General features: G+C 33.0%; 4 protein-coding genes across 9 annotated transcripts; 1 reads left to right on the forward strand and 3 right to left on the reverse strand.

Moving 5' to 3' along the window:
• Positions 1 to 1358: 1358 nt before the first annotated feature.
• LOC107265324 lies at positions 1359 to 10117 on the reverse strand. Of its 4 annotated transcripts, none has more exons than XM_015734685.2 (11): positions 9782 to 10117; positions 9392 to 9527; positions 9028 to 9150; positions 8689 to 8888; positions 7402 to 7611; positions 5931 to 6105; positions 5759 to 5825; positions 5525 to 5684; positions 5316 to 5447; positions 5107 to 5220; positions 1359 to 5015 (listed from the first exon to the last, which is right to left on the reverse strand). In XM_015734685.2, exons 1-11 carry the CDS (start codon positions 9871 to 9873, stop codon positions 4796 to 4798), a joined length of 1629 nt encoding a protein of 542 aa, XP_015590171.1. In that variant the 5' UTR covers positions 9874 to 10117; the 3' UTR covers positions 1359 to 4795. The 4 variants fall into 4 exon arrangements, with proteins under 4 accessions (XP_015590171.1, XP_015590161.1, XP_015590180.1 ...); XM_015734675.2 differs by having other exon boundaries at positions 5316 to 5450; XM_015734694.2 differs by lacking the exon at positions 9028 to 9150 and having other exon boundaries at positions 5316 to 5450.
• Positions 10118 to 10407: 290 nt separating this feature from the next.
• On the reverse strand, positions 10408 to 11233 carry LOC107265368 (prefoldin subunit 1). The gene has a single exon (XM_015734776.2). It carries the CDS (start codon positions 11146 to 11148, stop codon positions 10768 to 10770), a length of 381 nt encoding a protein of 126 aa, XP_015590262.1. The 5' UTR covers positions 11149 to 11233; the 3' UTR covers positions 10408 to 10767.
• Positions 11234 to 11678: 445 nt separating this feature from the next.
• Positions 11679 to 16236, reverse strand: LOC107265384 (ATP-binding cassette sub-family F member 3). Of its 3 annotated transcripts, XM_015734801.2 has the most exons (10): positions 16105 to 16236; positions 15720 to 15845; positions 15529 to 15634; positions 14881 to 15073; positions 14339 to 14679; positions 13779 to 14280; positions 13380 to 13603; positions 12870 to 13234; positions 12538 to 12758; positions 12052 to 12427 (listed from the first exon to the last, which is right to left on the reverse strand). In XM_015734801.2, the coding sequence occupies exons 2-10, from the start codon at positions 15790 to 15792 to the stop codon at positions 12281 to 12283; spliced, it is 2172 nt and encodes a 723-aa protein (XP_015590287.1). In that variant the 5' UTR covers positions 15793 to 15845; positions 16105 to 16236; the 3' UTR covers positions 12052 to 12280. The 3 variants fall into 3 exon arrangements, with proteins under 3 accessions (XP_024938670.1, XP_015590287.1, XP_015590297.1); XM_025082902.1 differs by lacking the exon at positions 16105 to 16236 and having other exon boundaries at positions 11679 to 12427; positions 15720 to 15955; XM_015734811.2 differs by lacking the exon at positions 16105 to 16236 and having other exon boundaries at positions 15534 to 15634; positions 15720 to 15957.
• A 121-nt stretch (positions 16237 to 16357) lies between these two features.
• Positions 16358 to 17822, forward strand: LOC107265394. Its single transcript, XM_015734823.2, has 2 exons — positions 16358 to 16762; positions 17006 to 17822. Exons 1-2 carry the CDS (start codon positions 16658 to 16660, stop codon positions 17510 to 17512), a joined length of 612 nt encoding a protein of 203 aa, XP_015590309.1. The 5' UTR covers positions 16358 to 16657; the 3' UTR covers positions 17513 to 17822.
• Positions 17823 to 18075: the final 253 nt, after the last annotated feature.

Consider the following 18075-nt stretch of genomic DNA (forward strand, 5'->3'; position numbering starts at 1 on the left):
CAATGTTAATAAAAATAATATAATTATATAGCATAGTTCCTAATTGTTTTGAATATTGTTTTATGTCTAATAATCCATATTATTTTGCGGTCATCTAACGTGTAATATGAGACATAATGTAAGTGAATATCCGGAGGTCCAATGATTTTGAAATCAACAAGTTTCATTGTTTTCTTAGGATGATTTTTTTAAACTGTACTCTACTGTTAGTCAATTGTTTAAAGCCCTTGTGCTTCATGACAAACCCCTTGAATGATTATAAGTTTGAATGAAAAGTGTATGAATATTATAAAACACCGCTAAAATTCCTAACGATATCGACATAAAAGTATTGATTAATTGACATTATGTCTCATTAATTTTTCTCGTTTTTGAAGCCTATGTTAAGAATTTTCATACATCCCAAAGATGTAATATTCATTCTATCTTATATATACGTAGAGCCTCTAATCAATAACTTTAGATTTCGTATATTCTTATAAAAGAAAAAAGAAAATAAGTAGCCTCATGCCAAATTGATAAATATCAACCGCATAATCACGAATTTTTTACGAATTCTTGCTAGCATAATCTTAGCTTTAAGTTTTTTTTGAAAATTCTCAAAGTTAAAAGAGTCGCAGCATACTGAAATTGTATACAAAGACTTCTATAGAAAATCATTTATCCAGAACGGCTTATCGCATCAAGTTCTTCCAGACTTTATTACAAATTTGAAATTATTCAAAATCTATTATAGATCCCACTCTATATATGATATGTACACCTTGACAGAATCATGAAGAATAATACATTTTAGTTGTTAATCCAAAATAGAAAGTTATTTATTATCTACCCTTATTACCAGATTCTAATTTTGAACAATAAGAATGGTTTATTATTTCTAAAACGGAGAGTAAATTCAGAACATGTACTCCCAGTGATTAATACTGAAATTAAAGACAATATTCGATTCGTCCTACAAGGAACGAGGAAATAAAAGATACTTATTCAAAAAAATTAAGAATTCTACTACTCCGCAGTATCAAATAATTGGAGTATGCAATATCTGACTCACAGCAAACACAATATATTAATAGAATTACTTAGTCTTTATAAAATACATTGAATAATCCAGTCTATCGTGACTTTCTTATATAATATTTATAAAACACTATAAATTATACTGTATTTAATAGACAATTATAAATGAGCTTACTGTACAGTCATAATTTTATTGTTACCTAAAGAATATAAAAAATCCTGCATCACTGACTTAGCTTAATGCTGCCTTAAAAAGTTTAATTAAAAAAAGATGGTATTAAACCGAAACTAAATATTCAAAGAATGATCATGACTTTAGGATAATACAAATCAACCAATTATCATGATTATGGACGACTTTATTGCACAGATATGTGTTGGCATAGTAATAAGATACATTTCCCTTGAACTTATTCAATATCTTGCCTATGTTTCATTTGGAATTCAATATTTATTGCTACTGAATGTAAGACTTCATGTTCCTTTCCATACTCGTTTCATACATTCTTTTATTTAATGACTCGAACAGCAAAGGTTTATTAGAAATAGAATATTTTGTAGCAGAACTTGATTATACGATCAGGCAAATATATTGAAACGTACAGTTTTCGGATCGCTATATGGACAAACAGTTTGTAATATTATTATAATAGCTAAATATAATCTGCTACTCCAATACGTTTGTTAAAAATAATTGTATCCCTAGGAATAATACACGGTGCACAAATTAAAACTTATTATTCCATATATTTGTATGTCGGTGTCATGCTAGTTCAAAGTCACCTGATGCAAGTGGTAATTAATTAAAATATCGCTTCGTAATGCATCAGTATTGCGTAGCTGCTGACACGACAAAAAATATTTATTTCTTTTCAACAAATACCACGAGATAACAATCACTTGTCGACATCACAAGACTAACACATACTGCACGCAACTTTTCACACGCTCTTAACCGCATATGACATTAAGTTAATTAATTTAATAATCCTTGGACAATATTTTCCCACGCCTTTTACTCAAAATCACTTTCCACGTTGTTTAGCAATGCATTGAATTTTTCATACTTTTATTAATTTTTGAAATCAAATAACAAATATACAAAATGAGTTCTTGACTTTGTTTTTGTATCATCTAAATCTCTTTCTATATATACATTAATTACAGGATCTTGATGAGTTTCATACTGAATATTATTTTTACTTGGACGTGCCACATGTTTGACAATGTTTTGATACTTTCAAGATTATATATATATATATATATATCTTTTTGTTAGACAGTTAAGCTTGATCGTATTAACTTATACGTTGAATATTATGCGGAAGAACTCACTCGTGTACAACTAGCAGTTTCTTTTCTTTCTTTCTATTTACGCAGCAGCACTCAAAATGTAGACAAAATATATTATTTTATCCATCCTAGTTTCCTCGCAAGTCAAAAAGCTATAAAAATCGCTCTCAGTTAACTTCTCAGCCACAGCCCGTCTGTTATTAAATTATGTATTCACATATTAGGTTTTTTTAAAGGCAGGATTATCTTTTATTTTCTCCCCCTTTTTTGGATGAAGCTATGAAAATACTTCTGTACATCGACTTAACTATGGCACATTAAAGAGCTAGTGTGTGTATTCTAATGCAGTGCTGCGATAGAAATGAGTATTTGGTTCTCAGCCAATTGTCCTTTTACATTTTGTTTTATCTTACAAGACTCTTGTACTGATACACTTTCATCTTTGGGCAAATTTAATAATGACATTAATCCTTTACTGTTTTCATATTAAAAAACGCTATACTTTTAGATTTTACGATCTTTGAATTGTTTCTTATGGTACGGCTGACTTTACAATTAAAACATGAATTCTGACACTTAATCTGACTAATAGAATAAAGAATTCTTCTTTTTTCTAAATGATTCTTCTTGGTAATTATTATTAAACAATGTCAATTACGATTTTCCCTGTTTCAAAAATCGATATATGATTTTCTATTTAGTTGACAAAGATTATGCAATAATTAAGTGAAACGGTAATAAGATTTTGTTCTCTAAGATTGGAATTCTTGTCTTGGGGCACAAGAAAGGTTTGGTTTCGTTGCCTAGCATAACTATTGGTTCTCACTTATTTCTATTATGAGTTAATTATAACAGTTTATTATCGTACATAGATATTGGACGTGTATTAGCTTAAGATAACGTAATTGATGTGTTTCTCTTTTTTTTTTGCAACAAGCCATGTTCTGGAAAGTTAATCAGGCATTTGAAATTTTGCTCGATATGCTCTCTGTTTATATACACCACATTCAATTACGCAATCCTAACTGATACATCTTGATTAACCTGACAAAGAAAAACTTCGATAACGTACAATCATCATGCCATCGTAGTCATGATAAACTTGAAACTATTACATACAAAGTAATGTTCAAACTATGAAATATTAAGTATAAGAGGTGTCTAAGAAAAATGTATTCCTTTTTTATTTTTCTCTGTAAGTCATAGTCTCATGGAATACAATCATTTATAAACTTCATTGATCGATCATCGACAAATATACAATTTTAAAAAACTGCACGATGAAATGATAAAGGATTTGAAAGAATAAATTCAAAGCTGAATGCCTAAAGTTCAAAACCTTCCATGTAGAAAATTACGTAGCCAAAGGTAATGGGTATATTATTAGTGTTGCATTGAAAATTAAATTAAAGAGAAAGGTACAAGGATATAACGAAAACAGATCTAACTTCTAGAAAACAATGAGTAACAACATTTCATCACAAAATCTATTAAATTAATTAACCCAGAGAAAAGAACTGATTGATCTCTGATTAGGATAATTTAATGTGAAAAATAAAAGTAGCAATTTTTACCATTCTTTTCAAAATTCGTGTTTCAATTTATAAGCCTCTACTTGTGTACTCTGATGCTTATGTAGTATAGGTGTGTATATTAGCTACTTGGAGGGAGATACTCACGATAATTTGACTGACGTGAAAAATATAGGTGGTTAAGGGGCAAGTACTTGTCAACGATGCTATTATGTTGGATACGGATATTCATAGACGAATTCTTTCTAGGTAGAATTTACAGTACTAAAGGAATTACTGTTTCTATTTTTTAATTAATATTCACGCTCTACGCCTTACAATTGATTTTGTTAATACACGGACCCTTATGTACACAATACCCAAAACTTAAAATTGTAAGCTTTGTGTAACCTTGTTATCTAAAGGGTCCTAATGTAATAATTTCCCAGTTATCAAGGTGTGGCTACAAATAATATTTTACAGATACGTTAACGAAAGGTCCTCGAGACTTGCTCTTGAGAATAAGAAAAAAATGACATTGAGAAAATATTATAAAAAATAGTATAACAGAAGGCGAAAAAAATTCACCGTTAACGATAAAATAAAAGATCAACTAATTCTATCAACAAATTAGGGTGGATAACGAAAAATATAAATCTGCTAAAATGTGTAAACAAAAAAAGATATTCCAACAAACAAAATTATACTTGTGAATTATCAACAAAATTATCATTATATTTGTGAGTTATGCTTCACAAAACAACATATAATACGTGTTACCTCCTTAGTGTTTTTAATAGCGACCGAGAACGAGTCTAAATAATGAATTTATAGTAATAGAGGGAGTCGTCAATTAAAACCGATACAGGTCATCCCCGAAAAAAAGCAACTGTAAAAAATTAAATTTATAACGTAAAGTGTTTACGAACCTTGTCCCATAAACACGTTCAAAAGAAACAATTGAATATGTTTCATTTGCCACGGCTCTCTGAATTAGATGCATTTCGCTGAGAGTAAATGGAACCCTGTGCTAATCCTCTCATTGATCCCTTGCGTAATAACGGATTAGGTCCACTGGCAAGAGTACGGCTACCAGAAACCAATGATGGATCATGGCCAACAGCTGTATTAGTAAACGTCTTTTTTGTCAATAGATTTGGATCTGGTCCTGCCCATGGAGCATAATCTGGCCTGTAATTAAAAAAAAAGAGTATAAAGGCAGGCCAGTTAATTATATTTATATAAATGCATTATTTTTATATAAATTTTGTATTGTACTCACAGGAGCAAATTGTTGTTAGGTCCACTGGGCAGGTCAGGATTAGCTCCAAGTGGTTTTGTCAGATAAGATGATTTGTACTGTTTGTCTTCAGTAGTGCTGGTACCTCTGGATACTCTGAGAAAAACAGTCCTTTATTAATATTCCAGTTCGTTATACAGACACAAAGCTATCAAAAGCAATTAATAGTAATAAAACGATAAATCACTTACTTTGGTATCTCGTTCTTATTTTTTGGACGTTTGGATTTCTCTGTGTCATCCTTGATGATTTTCTTAATTGGCGATGCTGTCAATTTCAGAGCTTCTGTCACTGGAGGACTTCCATTACGATCGTCCCCTCTTCTACTGTGAAATAATGTAATGGATCTTTAATTGTTTTCGTTATTAATTCATTAGATCAATTAGTCAGATCTACTTACCTGTGGCCACTAGATGTAGGTGGTATTCTATTAGCCTCCTCGGACACCATAATGTCTAAAATATGTGCTGCCCTTTCTTCATCATAATCAACACTGTCCATGGCTAGGACAATTACTCTGTCTGGTACAGACTTGTACTTCTCCATCAGCCGTGCCTTCACTGTAATTAATATTAGTCGAATTAATTAATTCCATTTAATACATTAACACGTGCGATAATCGATTGAAATGTACTTTTGTTTTTCTCTTCCAAACTTTTCATACGCGGAGGAGGCGTCGGCACCGCACGTTCTCTTTTGGCCTAAAACACAAAGAGTCTTTAACATCAATTATTATTGACTCGATTATAAGTTTGACATGTTATTATAAGTACTTAGGCGTAAATTTAAACTAATTTTGCACAAACCCGCTCTTCTTCTTCTTTTTTCTTAATCGATGATCGAACTGGCGCGGTGGGATTGCGTTTCTCATAGCCAAGGTCGATTAACTTTTCAGACGCTTTTTGGACGTTGTTATCACTTTGCTCCAATATATCAAGTAGTATAGTCTCGTCGACTTTTGGAAATATGTTTTTCAGGTACCTGCGAAAACAGTTGAAAAATTATAGCTCGGTATATGGACTCTTGTATATAATTAATATACACGTAATCACAAAGTACAGTAAGATACGATACAAACACGATACAATACAAGACTGGGCTATTGAACGTCAAAATTCTATGTCTTTGCATTACACCTTTTGCTACTCTACGGTTTTGACATGGTTCAATCTCTGACCTATATTCATGAAATTGTGGTTTATAGATAATTATTTGATATCTGTTTGTTCGGTCAACGTTGAACCATTTCGAATAGTATACACATGTGATGAACGATATTACCATCAATATTTGCAAGACATTATAACAGCAGGCAGGTGTTGTATATATTATTTGCATGATTCTTGATTCGATACAGTCAATCTTTCATTGTATAATAGTACCGGTAGGCTCAAATGATTTTAAAGGGACAACGCACGCATGCACATACAGACATGCTGTATTTATGCATCATGTTTAAACAAATGAGTCTCAAAATTTTAAATAATCTACTTCTGCATTTGTAATTCATTTAATTATTATGTAGCAAGATGTATTCATTAATGGAATGCATGAGTAATAAAATGCCATATATCCACTGTGCACTACGAGACTCACTTATTTTCATCGAGCTGAAACTAACTTGTTATATCTAATAAAAGTTATACTCCTCCACCTGTTCAGTCAAACATTAAAATAAAAGGTTCAACATAAACTAACCTATTTACGGTTTGAGAATTCTCAAACTACCCATTCTTAACTGAATTTATAAAACCAGGAAGAAACTGAAAAGAAATACAAATTAAAAATAAATTAACGAAAGACAAAGTACACATAAAATTGTCAGGACAAAATAAAATATCGGGAACTTTTCATCGAACCAAAATGTTTCTATCAATTAGGTCAAAGATAAATTTTTTTGGATTCTACGTCAAGAACTACCGTGCGTTCATACAGAATAACTAATGGCATTTATTTCGTCATGATCATTGAGTAATGTGAATGTTTGTAGGTTGACGGATAGATATTGAATAAAATAGCCATGTAATCATCCTGGATTCATGCTACGTCTATTTTACCACTGAAACAGACTGCATACAATTAGGAAATAGACCATTGCAATTATACTCTAGTAATTGTCCAATATTTTGTACTAATCGTTAAGAATAATATAGTTTTCTCTTATTACTGAGCATAGTACGCAGCTGGTATATTTCTTTTTGGCTATGACAAAGTACAATATTCATATCGAGCATCGAGACTGGGTGAAACTGAGATTAATGAGAATGCAGGGTAGACCTAAGTTTTATTTTTGGGGAGTTTGGGGGCGGTCGAACCCCTCGAGGTGGACTCAACGTAAGAGGTGCGTGTATTGCGTAGCCCGGTAGTCGCCATCGTGGAATCGCATAGTTTGAGTGCACTCCCACGGGTGTACACGGACCTGGTTCGCAAAGAGGATGTTTCTCCACTTGGAGAGCACTCATGACCACGGCTGCTCTGTTATGGTATCTGAAATACATTAGCTAGGAACTTAGCACTAGACTATCTTTTGCCGGTGGGAGACTTAATGAATAAATGAATTTAATAATGAAACCCTAGACGCGACACCCAATTGTTATAATAGATCTGTTAATAATAGATCTGTATGTTAATAAAGAATATTGTTATCCATAAGAAAATTAGATCCATTATACAGTAAAACCTGTTTTTGTGCGGTGCTTTTTTATGCGATTTTATTTTTGTGCGATTTTTTTCCTGCGATTTATTTTTATGCGGTATATGAATATTAGCGGTGTTAGCATCAGTTTAATGTTTCCTATCAATGTACATATACATATTGTGGACGAACTCTGTTTACGTGGTCTCCTTGAGAACTATGTATCTGGACCTCGCGAAAAGAAAAATTAAAAAAAAAAATCCTATCTTCAAGCGTCGAAAGCGATTTTCAACCAATTCATCACAAGAAGATGCGCGTTTTGGATTCCGACGAGTAGCAGCAAACTATTTAATGTATAATTTGAAAACTTCTCCATGTATATGTACAATGAAGAATTAAATATTTTTACAATTTCTTTAGGTCTAATTTGATTATTTAATTTAATTGAAAGCATTCTCTCATCTATTTCATGAATCATTGATCTATTTCTAAGTCCGACTTTTTTTATGCGGTCCCTATCCACCGCACAAAAACAGGTTTTACTGTACTTTAGATAATCAGATCTTATTTCTTAGTTACGAACGGAATACACATTCGATTTTGTTTGTTAGAAAGCATACGGATTTAATTGTAAGCTACAGAAAATTTGAAAAAAATGTTTTGATGAAGTTTGATAAAAGAGCACAAATTCTTCATAGAATATAAAAAGAACTTTTGATGTCTTGATTATTATTTATTAATTTGTTTATTGGTCATCAGGGGCCGTACTAAATTCTATATTTAAGTATGGGTAACTGTCATTCAAAACATTTTTTGCTGTACATCACAGATAATGAATGAGTTAAGGTCATCACCTTATTTATATAATCAGTATGTGTATGTACATTATTTATATATTGGAAATGAATGCGACTGTTAAAGAAACTCACTTTTTTAACAGCAGCCTTATGTGGGTATCCGAAACTGTAGGAAACATCGCATTGATTTTGGCCACTTGTAACTCGACGTCTGAATTCTGTGTTAAACTTGTCTCAATATTTCTGACAGGTGTTGGTGACCCTACTGTCATCTCACCAAACCGATTTGTCATTGCGCTAATTGATCTTCCTGATATAGGAGTCTTCAACTCCTATGCATAATATACAAGTTAATTAGCATATTATATACATTTGTTTTTACCATCACCGTAACGATCGAAATGTTTTATATAAAAGCTAGTAACATTGAAATAACTAAAGCGTCACCACTACACACAATAAGCTACATACCTGCGAACTTGGGGGTAAGAATGCAGGTTGTGGATTATGATATGGTGACATTGTTGGATACACTTGTGGAGCTCTGTATGCTCCAGTGTATACTAAATATCCACCACTGCCACTTCCTCCACTCTATACCACAGTCATTTTTTTTCCAGATGCAGCATACATATGAACGTATTGTGTATGAATATATATGAAATACAATCATCTTCTTAATAGTACAAGATGCATGCAACTTGAATTTAGAAACATCAAGAAGTGATAGCTCTCATGATTGTACTCTGTTAATTCTTGTAACGACCATGATAATCTTTCGTTAGACAATATCATCTACTCAGGTTATTATATCAATACAGCTAATGTGACTCACCTGCATTGGAATGGATTCCGTAGTGTTTGCTGAATTTGGAAGTGAGTTTTGAGCTTGCACATATTGTGCGTACTGCCAATATCTCACTCTTGGATCCTCCCATGTCGTAGTTTTAGTGAAATGATTTATGAAGTATCTATGACATAATTATCAATAAACTACAACTGTATATAAAAATATTATTTAGAAAGTTTAAACATATTAACAAATAATCATTTCCAAGACTATGTTATATATTGCTGGACAAACTTTAATATAGATTAATGAAGTACTTCATTGAATAACAAAACGTGATGTCATAATCCAATAGAAATAATGTAAGGAATTATAAATTTTCATTTGACATTATTACTTGTGATTTAAAAATTATGTTTTTAAATAATTACGTACGGACGACCACTTCGGGTATCGTATCTACATTCCCAACCAGGTGGTAGTTGACTCCCGTCATTCTGTTCCGCCATTTTTGCAAGTTTTGACATCACTGCTTAAACACAGATTACAAATTTTATTATAAGGGAGGGTCGGACACGCTCTGAGCTTTCTGATGTAAGACGGCCATGTTGGAATGTGATGTTGCTTTCGTGAGTATATTACTCTAATTTGTAATATCTATTCAAATTTTAATGTGAACTCCGAATTTATTTGTATAATTTTTTATTGTGAAAACAAAAAGTTAAGAAATACTAAAAACGGTTATTCAAACTACCCTCAGAGTTTGGAAGGGTATTTTTAGTTAACGGGGGACAGCGCCCTCTTTTTTTACAACGGGGGTAAAACGCAAATTAAATTTTCTTATTAATTTACAACAATTATGAAGCTGTCTTTACAAATATTGTCTAACAACTGGTCGTGATGAAGAACTTTTAATGGTTTTTATTTTTGGAGCAATATATTCAACAAAAGTAAATAATTGATTGATGTATTATCTAGCTTATAAAGGATTCATAAAAAAAAAAGCTAATGTACCAGCCTCATAGTATATTATAAAACCAGTTTGATTTTATTCCGCAATATCATAGCAAGCATTATTTATTCCTGTCAGAAAAGTGTAGAATTACAATTCAAATGTTACTTGTAATTATGATATATATATAAAATGTTATATCTGTTCTGTATCATCTTTAAGACATATAAATAATTGCTAACGTTGAGTTGAAAAAAAATAAAGATGATTCTTAATATTAACATTTTAAATGGCTTTGAATAGCATTATAACTATAAATTGCTGATCAGAGTCCGATGAAAGTTTTCTGTCTGTCGCACTGCATTTGTCATTAACAATTGAGATAAATGCAAAGAATTAATGAGTCCTTCAATATTCTGTCGCTGAAATGTTGGTTGTAGCTTATTATAACAGCAAGATGAGAAGCGTATCAATTGGATGTCTCCTTGCTTTGCCGCTGTTGAACCATTTCTCGAAGATGATTCTCACTGTCTTTGAGATTTCTGCGTAAAAATGTCTTGCTATACTCCAAGGATTTAATCTTCTCGTCAGAAGCTTTTATACGTTGTTCCAGACCTGATTTGATACTGGAAATATCATCCAGCAGAAACATTCTACCCACAGATTCATACGTGCGTGTCTCGCTGGGAAGTAAGGTTATCTCTTTGATGGTTAATTCACCTCGTTGTTTAGTACGTTTTAACGTCTCAATTTGTACATCCGCGAGTTTTAACTTTTGCGTTGCATCCACCATCATCTCCTGCAGCTCTGAGAAAGCTTTCTTTAGTTCTTGATCTGATACTTTTGCCATTTTTTCGCAAAAAATTAAACTCCGGTAAAATTACTTCAAGCGACTTTTCTTCAAATAAGATGGCCGACTGCAGATCATCACTACAGATCACGAAGTTTCATGACCTTTTTTAGAAAATATAGGTACTTTGAGATTTTAGAAAGTGTTATACATTTCTTAATGTAAATTAATGCAAGAAATCACATAAAATAAACATTCCAAATAAACAGTTACCGCTTATGTGACTATTTTTCAAAATATTTCAGCGTATAGTGTAAAAATAAATAAATAAAAAAAAGCATATTAAGGCCATAATTATTGTAACAAAAAATTATTAAATATAAAATTTTATCAATTTCTATATTCATATTCTGTTATTAAACAACATAGTTTATGCATTGTTTACTTTAAATGAAGATTGTATATATCTACTTGTCCTAAAAGGATCAGATGCAAATATAATGAAGAATTAGAAACATGTTTGCATTATACCAATTGATCAATTTGTATACTCCCTTGTAAATGATACAGGTTTATAGATGAAGTGAAAGTCATTATCAACAAATTGTCCATTTATTAAAGTAGGTGTAAGGTAACGAAAATCTGATAGGATACTATCTTCTAACATCGCTATCGCTTTTCAATGATTTAACGTCTGATATAACCGAACGTGCCACCGAATAATATAATTTGAAAAACGTAATAACTGTCTCATGGAATCTGTTCTCATATAATACTTATGCTCCATAATCAGTATCTAAGGATACAAAAAACTTTTTCGAAGATTCGACTGTTAGTTCTATAATGATACAATTTCAACTAACGCTGTTTTAATCTTTGGACAATGCAAATAGAATTCGTATTACTATTGAATTTGGCAAAGTGATAATGGATCGCAGTTAAATATTAAACTCCTTGATTGGTGTTTTTCAAATAGTATGAGAATGTTTCAAAGTAAATCCTTTGTCATATATCGAAAATTTATATATCTGTCATTCGGTGGCAAGAGGTATCAGCAGCATTTTCACAATTAAAAAAAAACCAATGGTACAAGCTTGATCCGCACGAGGTTGAAATTCTTCGTATCATCGTAGACAGCGAAGCTGATAATCCATAATTCTTGAATCGCAGAACCTTCGACTCTTAAAAGACATTATGCTTCCAGTTCCTTTTCAATGATTTTACGATATTCGTCAAAGCCACCTTCCATACAATGAACAGAACCGTTGCCGCAAACCCAAAGTTCCTTACAGACCATACGAATTAGACGTTCGTCGTGTGAAACTAATATGACACCACCCTATAAAATATGACAATACATTGATCAGTCCTATTGAACATGGTTAAAGATGACAACTGCAGCATAAAAGAGAAGATAAAAATCAAGAAATAATTAAACAATTATCTTACTTGATAAGCGTTCAGAGCTTTTCCTAGTGCTTCAATAGATTCAATATCCAAATGATTCGTTGGTTCATCAAGAACAAGGAAATTGGGCATCGCTGCACACATAAGAGCAAAGGCAACCCTGGATTTTTGACCTCCGGAAAGTGAATTAATTGTTTGCAACGCCAGGTCACCACTAACTCCGAAACTTCCAAGCATTCTTCTATATTCTTCTACTGGCTTGCCTGTTGTTTACATAATTGTAAATTTGTACTTCGTAATTATTCATGAAACATTTACAAAGAATAATGGACAAGTAAAGCTATTGTGTATTACTGATCGATAAAAAATCTCACCAGGAAAATGATTTTGCAGTAGCTCCACGGAACAGACACGCATATCTAGTTGATCGACGTGATGCTGACTGAAGTATCCAAATTTAAGATTACGGTGTACGTGAACGGTGCCCTGAGTTGGACTCAAAGTGCCGGTTATAATTTTAAGAAGTGTCGTTTTTCCAGCGCCATTTTCACCCACGATACAAATACGAGATTGAAGTGTGGCAGTTAAATTAACACCAGTGAAGATATAGGAATTGTCGGCTACACCTTCGTACCGGAACGACACTTCATTCAATTGCAAAATAGGCGGACTCAAAGACTCTACTTCCGGGAATCGCAGAGTAACTTCACTTTCCTTTTCCATTGGTTTCAACTCTGGCCTGAATAAATGATAACAGCACAGTTATAAATAAGAGATTAGATTTGGTTTTATGCAATCTTCAGAATTTAAATTGTTATAATAAACTTATAATTAGGTTATGACTTGCAAGATGACTATGAGATAATATACAAGGATATGCTTACAGTTTTTCTAGCATCTTAATCTTGCTCTGCACACTGGACGCACGATTTGCATTGTATCGAAACCGATCGATGAATTCTTGAACGTGAGCTCGTTTAGCTTGCTGAGCTTCGAATTCTCGCTGCTGATTACGTTCACGTTCAGTCTTTGTCTTCGAAAATTGGTCATAATTACCACGATATGACTCAATCTTCTGTCCACGCAAGTAGAGGATATCCGTTGGTACCTAGCATTGATTGTGATTCATTAGGCGATATCTGTAATATGTTCTTAAAGTCTATTGTATAGAAATAATAATAGACTTTAAATAGAGTAAGCAATAAACTTGATAATAAGTTATTTTGAGAGATAATATCAATAACGATTTATCAGTATCAATCAAATACGACATATAAACTTACAGTGTCCAGAAAGTTTCGGTCGTGAGAGACAACCAAGAGGGTAGTCGGCCAATTTTGAAGATATTTCTCAAGCCAAAGAATGGCTTTGATGTCTAACATGTTAGTAGGTTCATCAAGCAACAAAAGATCCGGTTTAGAGAAGAGAGCGCGAGCTAAAGCAAGACGCATCCGCCATCCACCTGAGAAAGCCTTAGTGGGCCATGCTTGTCGTTCCACCGAGAAGCCAAGACCAGAAAGTATAGCACTTGCACGAGCTGGAGCTTTATCTACTTCCGCCAATCGCATCGCTTCGTACACCTTCGCTAACTCTTCTCCAAGAGAATCGCCAGCACCCGACGAACCTTCCTTCTCGATTGCTGCTTGCAATTCAGCCTCCCGACTAAGTAAAGTACTACGTTCCTGATCACAACCTAGCACCGATTCTAAAGCTGATGTTTCATCTCCAGCAACTTCTTGCTCCACGTGCAGCACACGTATGTGAGATGGTATCCGAAGATGATTACTAAAAAAATAGCATAGTGGTAATGTTGGATTATTTTTATTTTATTCAGCGTACTTACGCAGATATCATTCGTAGAAGAGTCGTTTTCCCAAGACCATTACGACCTACGAGACCGTAACGGCGACCAAAGGCTAATGTTAAATCAGCTCCTTGTAATAATACTCGATCGCCATAAGCTACATCAAAGTTTTCTATTCTGATGTCTTGTGTCCTATTAGAACCCCCTTTTGTTTCCAATCGGCTATCTTTTTTACTGGTCATCTGACTGGCACTCGCTGTCTCTATACCTTGACTCATTGATGGAGTGTTACGGTTTGCTGCACTTTCATTGCCAACTCGTTTTTCTTGTTTCTGTTGCAACTTTGCTTCTGCCTTTTCCAACTTTTTTGCATCCACTTTCTGTAAGACATCCACTTTATTCATTACTAGTATAATAAACAATAGCGTGCTCTGTATAATAGCAATTACTATATTGACAATGTCATATGCACATTAGAGGAATTAAAAATGTTCATTTATTAAAGCTAATTTAATTCTATTTGAAATAACAAAAAAATGAAGAATTTTATTATAGTAAAACTGTTGACAATATATCAGTACCATGGCATCATCACGAGTTGTCACCCAAATACTCTTAATCTGTTCAACTTGTGCTTCTAATGTGGCAGCCATTGAGCCCAAATGAACTGGAGCATTTAACACTTTGTTAACACCATTTTTCTTTCTTTTGTTCGAGCCATCTTTCTCCCCATTGGCATCCTTTAGCATTTCCAATAATTTCTCACATATTTTCCTAAACATGAAAATATATAATCATCAACTGCACTTACATTTTCATAAATAAATATTAATTTTTGTCAGAGAAATACTATAGTACTAAACACACACTTATAACTTTCAGTCGCCAATAGAATAAAAATGTCAAATCATTCTATTTGTAATTTTATATATACTATGTAACAAGTTATATTTCGTTTATGGCCTATAGTCACATATTTTTCTATGTTCTATATTTTTTGTTAGAATATTTTTGTATGGATTATAAATGTATCATGTTTATGTTCTTTTCAATTAGGAATATAAGCCATTCACATTGATTGACAATGTATAAAGAATTAAATAAAGTATTAAATATATAAATTTTCTACAATAAGATTGCATAAATGTGTTGTCAATACCGGCTGATTATTAATTCATAAGAAATAAGTAATGAATAATACCAATAAGTGATAGTGCTCATTTACAGACCTAACCTCGTTTTCGGGTTTGTCTGCTACCTCATGCAAAACCTCGCCGATTGCTTCATAAATTTCATCACCGTCTTCAAAGTCTTCCTTCGAGCTATCAAGTATTCCTATGAACACGATTAACACCACTTATTTGGAAAGATGATCAAACCCAAGAATAGGCTTTATATATTCAGGGTTAGAATTCACTACCTTCGACATACTGATACAGATCGTCGTCTATTGTTGGAAATTGACTTCTGATATATTCGCCACACACGGCCATACCAGTGAGCAGTCGTCGTCAGGTTGTCGATAAGGACCAATACTTAATTATTTCTGGAAACGATTAACAGTATCCGTCAAAATTCTGCCGAAGGATTACGGACACATGTTCACGCCATTTTGAAAAATTCATCCGGTTAATCAAACCAGCATCTAGAACTATCTAGTTCAATCAAAAACTGTACGACGAATAAATGTGTATACGTCGAGAATTACGAATAAAACTGTATGGAAATTATTGTGCTATTATTCTGTTGATAATTAACGATAATGTAAACGCAATGGCATTTCCTAATAAAAGCTCAGCTAGTACCTGCCATCTTGGAGCTGTCAAAATACTGTCAAAATCCTTGTATATTTACGCCATTTTGAATTTCAACTATTAGATCAAGTAGAACACTGTATAGTATCCCTTACTTTGACTTAGATTTGAATTAATGCACTTTTATTCCTCAAATTCAATTCTGGTAATAATATGTTTTGTAATAAATGTATTGGATTAGTTATTTACTGAAATAGCTGTATTCTGTAAAGTTTAGATATACAGTGACTTGGAAGTGGCGACCATTTTGACCTGTCAAAAGTATCTAACTGATCTGCCTGAGTTCTGTGCATCGACATCAATCGACATTCATACGTTGCTGATACAACAAAAATGTATTATCGGGCAAAATAACGGGCGAGCGAATGTGGAGCAAGTGGTCGATTGGTCATAACAGGAGTTGTGACTGAAGCGATTAAGAAATTCAACGCATTTCCGAATCGCTGTAGTGTCAATCGACCTGATCTCCCGCTTTGCTCGCCCTGAAATGCCAGTTCCTTAAATTACCTCTGCCTACTCTTGGACATCTTTGAGAACTTAAAAAATGGCAACAGACGTCGAGGAGTCGGACACTGATGAACACGAGCGTCCTGCTCCTTCGAAACGACCACGCACTCGTTTTCTCAATTCTGATCATTTCCGATCATCGGTAATCTTCCTCACTGAACTATTCATTTTGACGTTTCTTAATTGTTTTGATATAATTCTACGTGTATACGTTTATCAATACAGTAGTAGCTTATATTATTGTCTTGTTAAATATTATTAATTACTCTTCATTAATTACACTAAGTTTATGTCAGATTAAGATGAATTTTATGTGTGAATGTTGACATTTTTATGAGATAATACAATTTATTGTATCACTTTATTCAATTATACATTTTTTTAGGATCGAGAACAGCCTAGTGAGACACAATCATCTGAGCTGTCAGAGAGTGAAGAAGCAGAACGTCGTGCACGCGACAAATTGAAAAAATGGCAAGCTTGCCAAGTAGCAAGGGGCTTTGTGGATAACACAATAAATCAGTTACTGGAAATCCATACTATGACTCCTGCTGCTTCTTATTCTTTGGAAGATCCACGAATCCGATTATTTTGTGGAACTGAAATGGAGGACACTGCAGTAATGATGGCAATACAGAATCATGGATTAGTGCAGTCAGCTGAATTAGTACAATCAGCACAATCGTTTGGTTGTTACCAACAAGATATACGTTGCTTCTGCCCTGCAAATCGGGAAACAATTCCAAGCATTGTGGTGGGTTCTGTATCAAATGAACCACAATTAAATGAACATCAAGATGAAAGTGTGCAACAGCATGATTTTCTGGAGCGTGCTGTAGCAGAAGCCATTAAGAAAAAGGGACTTAGTGCTCTAAGCGTTGAATATGGTTGAATCTTAACTGGTATTGAAACTGCTTTCTTGGTTCACATTAAAGATGTTTCCAGAATTTTAATTTTCATGGCATGGTAATAGCTTGTCCAGTGACGGCTCATAATTAGATTGTTATTTTATTTGCCAGGTTCCAAGAGATTCCTTTAACTATTGAAGAACTGTATATGAATTTAGAATTAGTTCTTGCAATATCAGGAACACAATGATCATTAGCTTCGACTACAATGTGTATTGTACCCTGACACATATACGATAACAATTGTGACCAATATTATTCCTAAATATTAATAAAAGTATTGAGCTAATACAATCATTGATTGTAATTATACTATCAACTTATCAGTAACACAATATATTATATAAGTTAAATATTCACTATTACTTCATTATTGTAAGACTGTAAACGTTTAACGTTCCATATTACAAAATACGTTTTTGTAAAAATAAAAGTTTAACGTTATCGCCTCGAAAGTAAATTTATACCAATATCCCATATTACAATTAATTTCGAATATGCAGCAAGACAAAATAAATGTTAAAGAATAACTCAAGATATAAAAATA

This window comes from Cephus cinctus, unplaced genomic scaffold (genome assembly GCF_000341935.2).
Source record: "Cephus cinctus unplaced genomic scaffold, Ccin1 Ccin1_scaffold0020, whole genome shotgun sequence".
NCBI classification, from domain to species: domain Eukaryota; kingdom Metazoa; phylum Arthropoda; class Insecta; order Hymenoptera; family Cephidae; genus Cephus; species Cephus cinctus.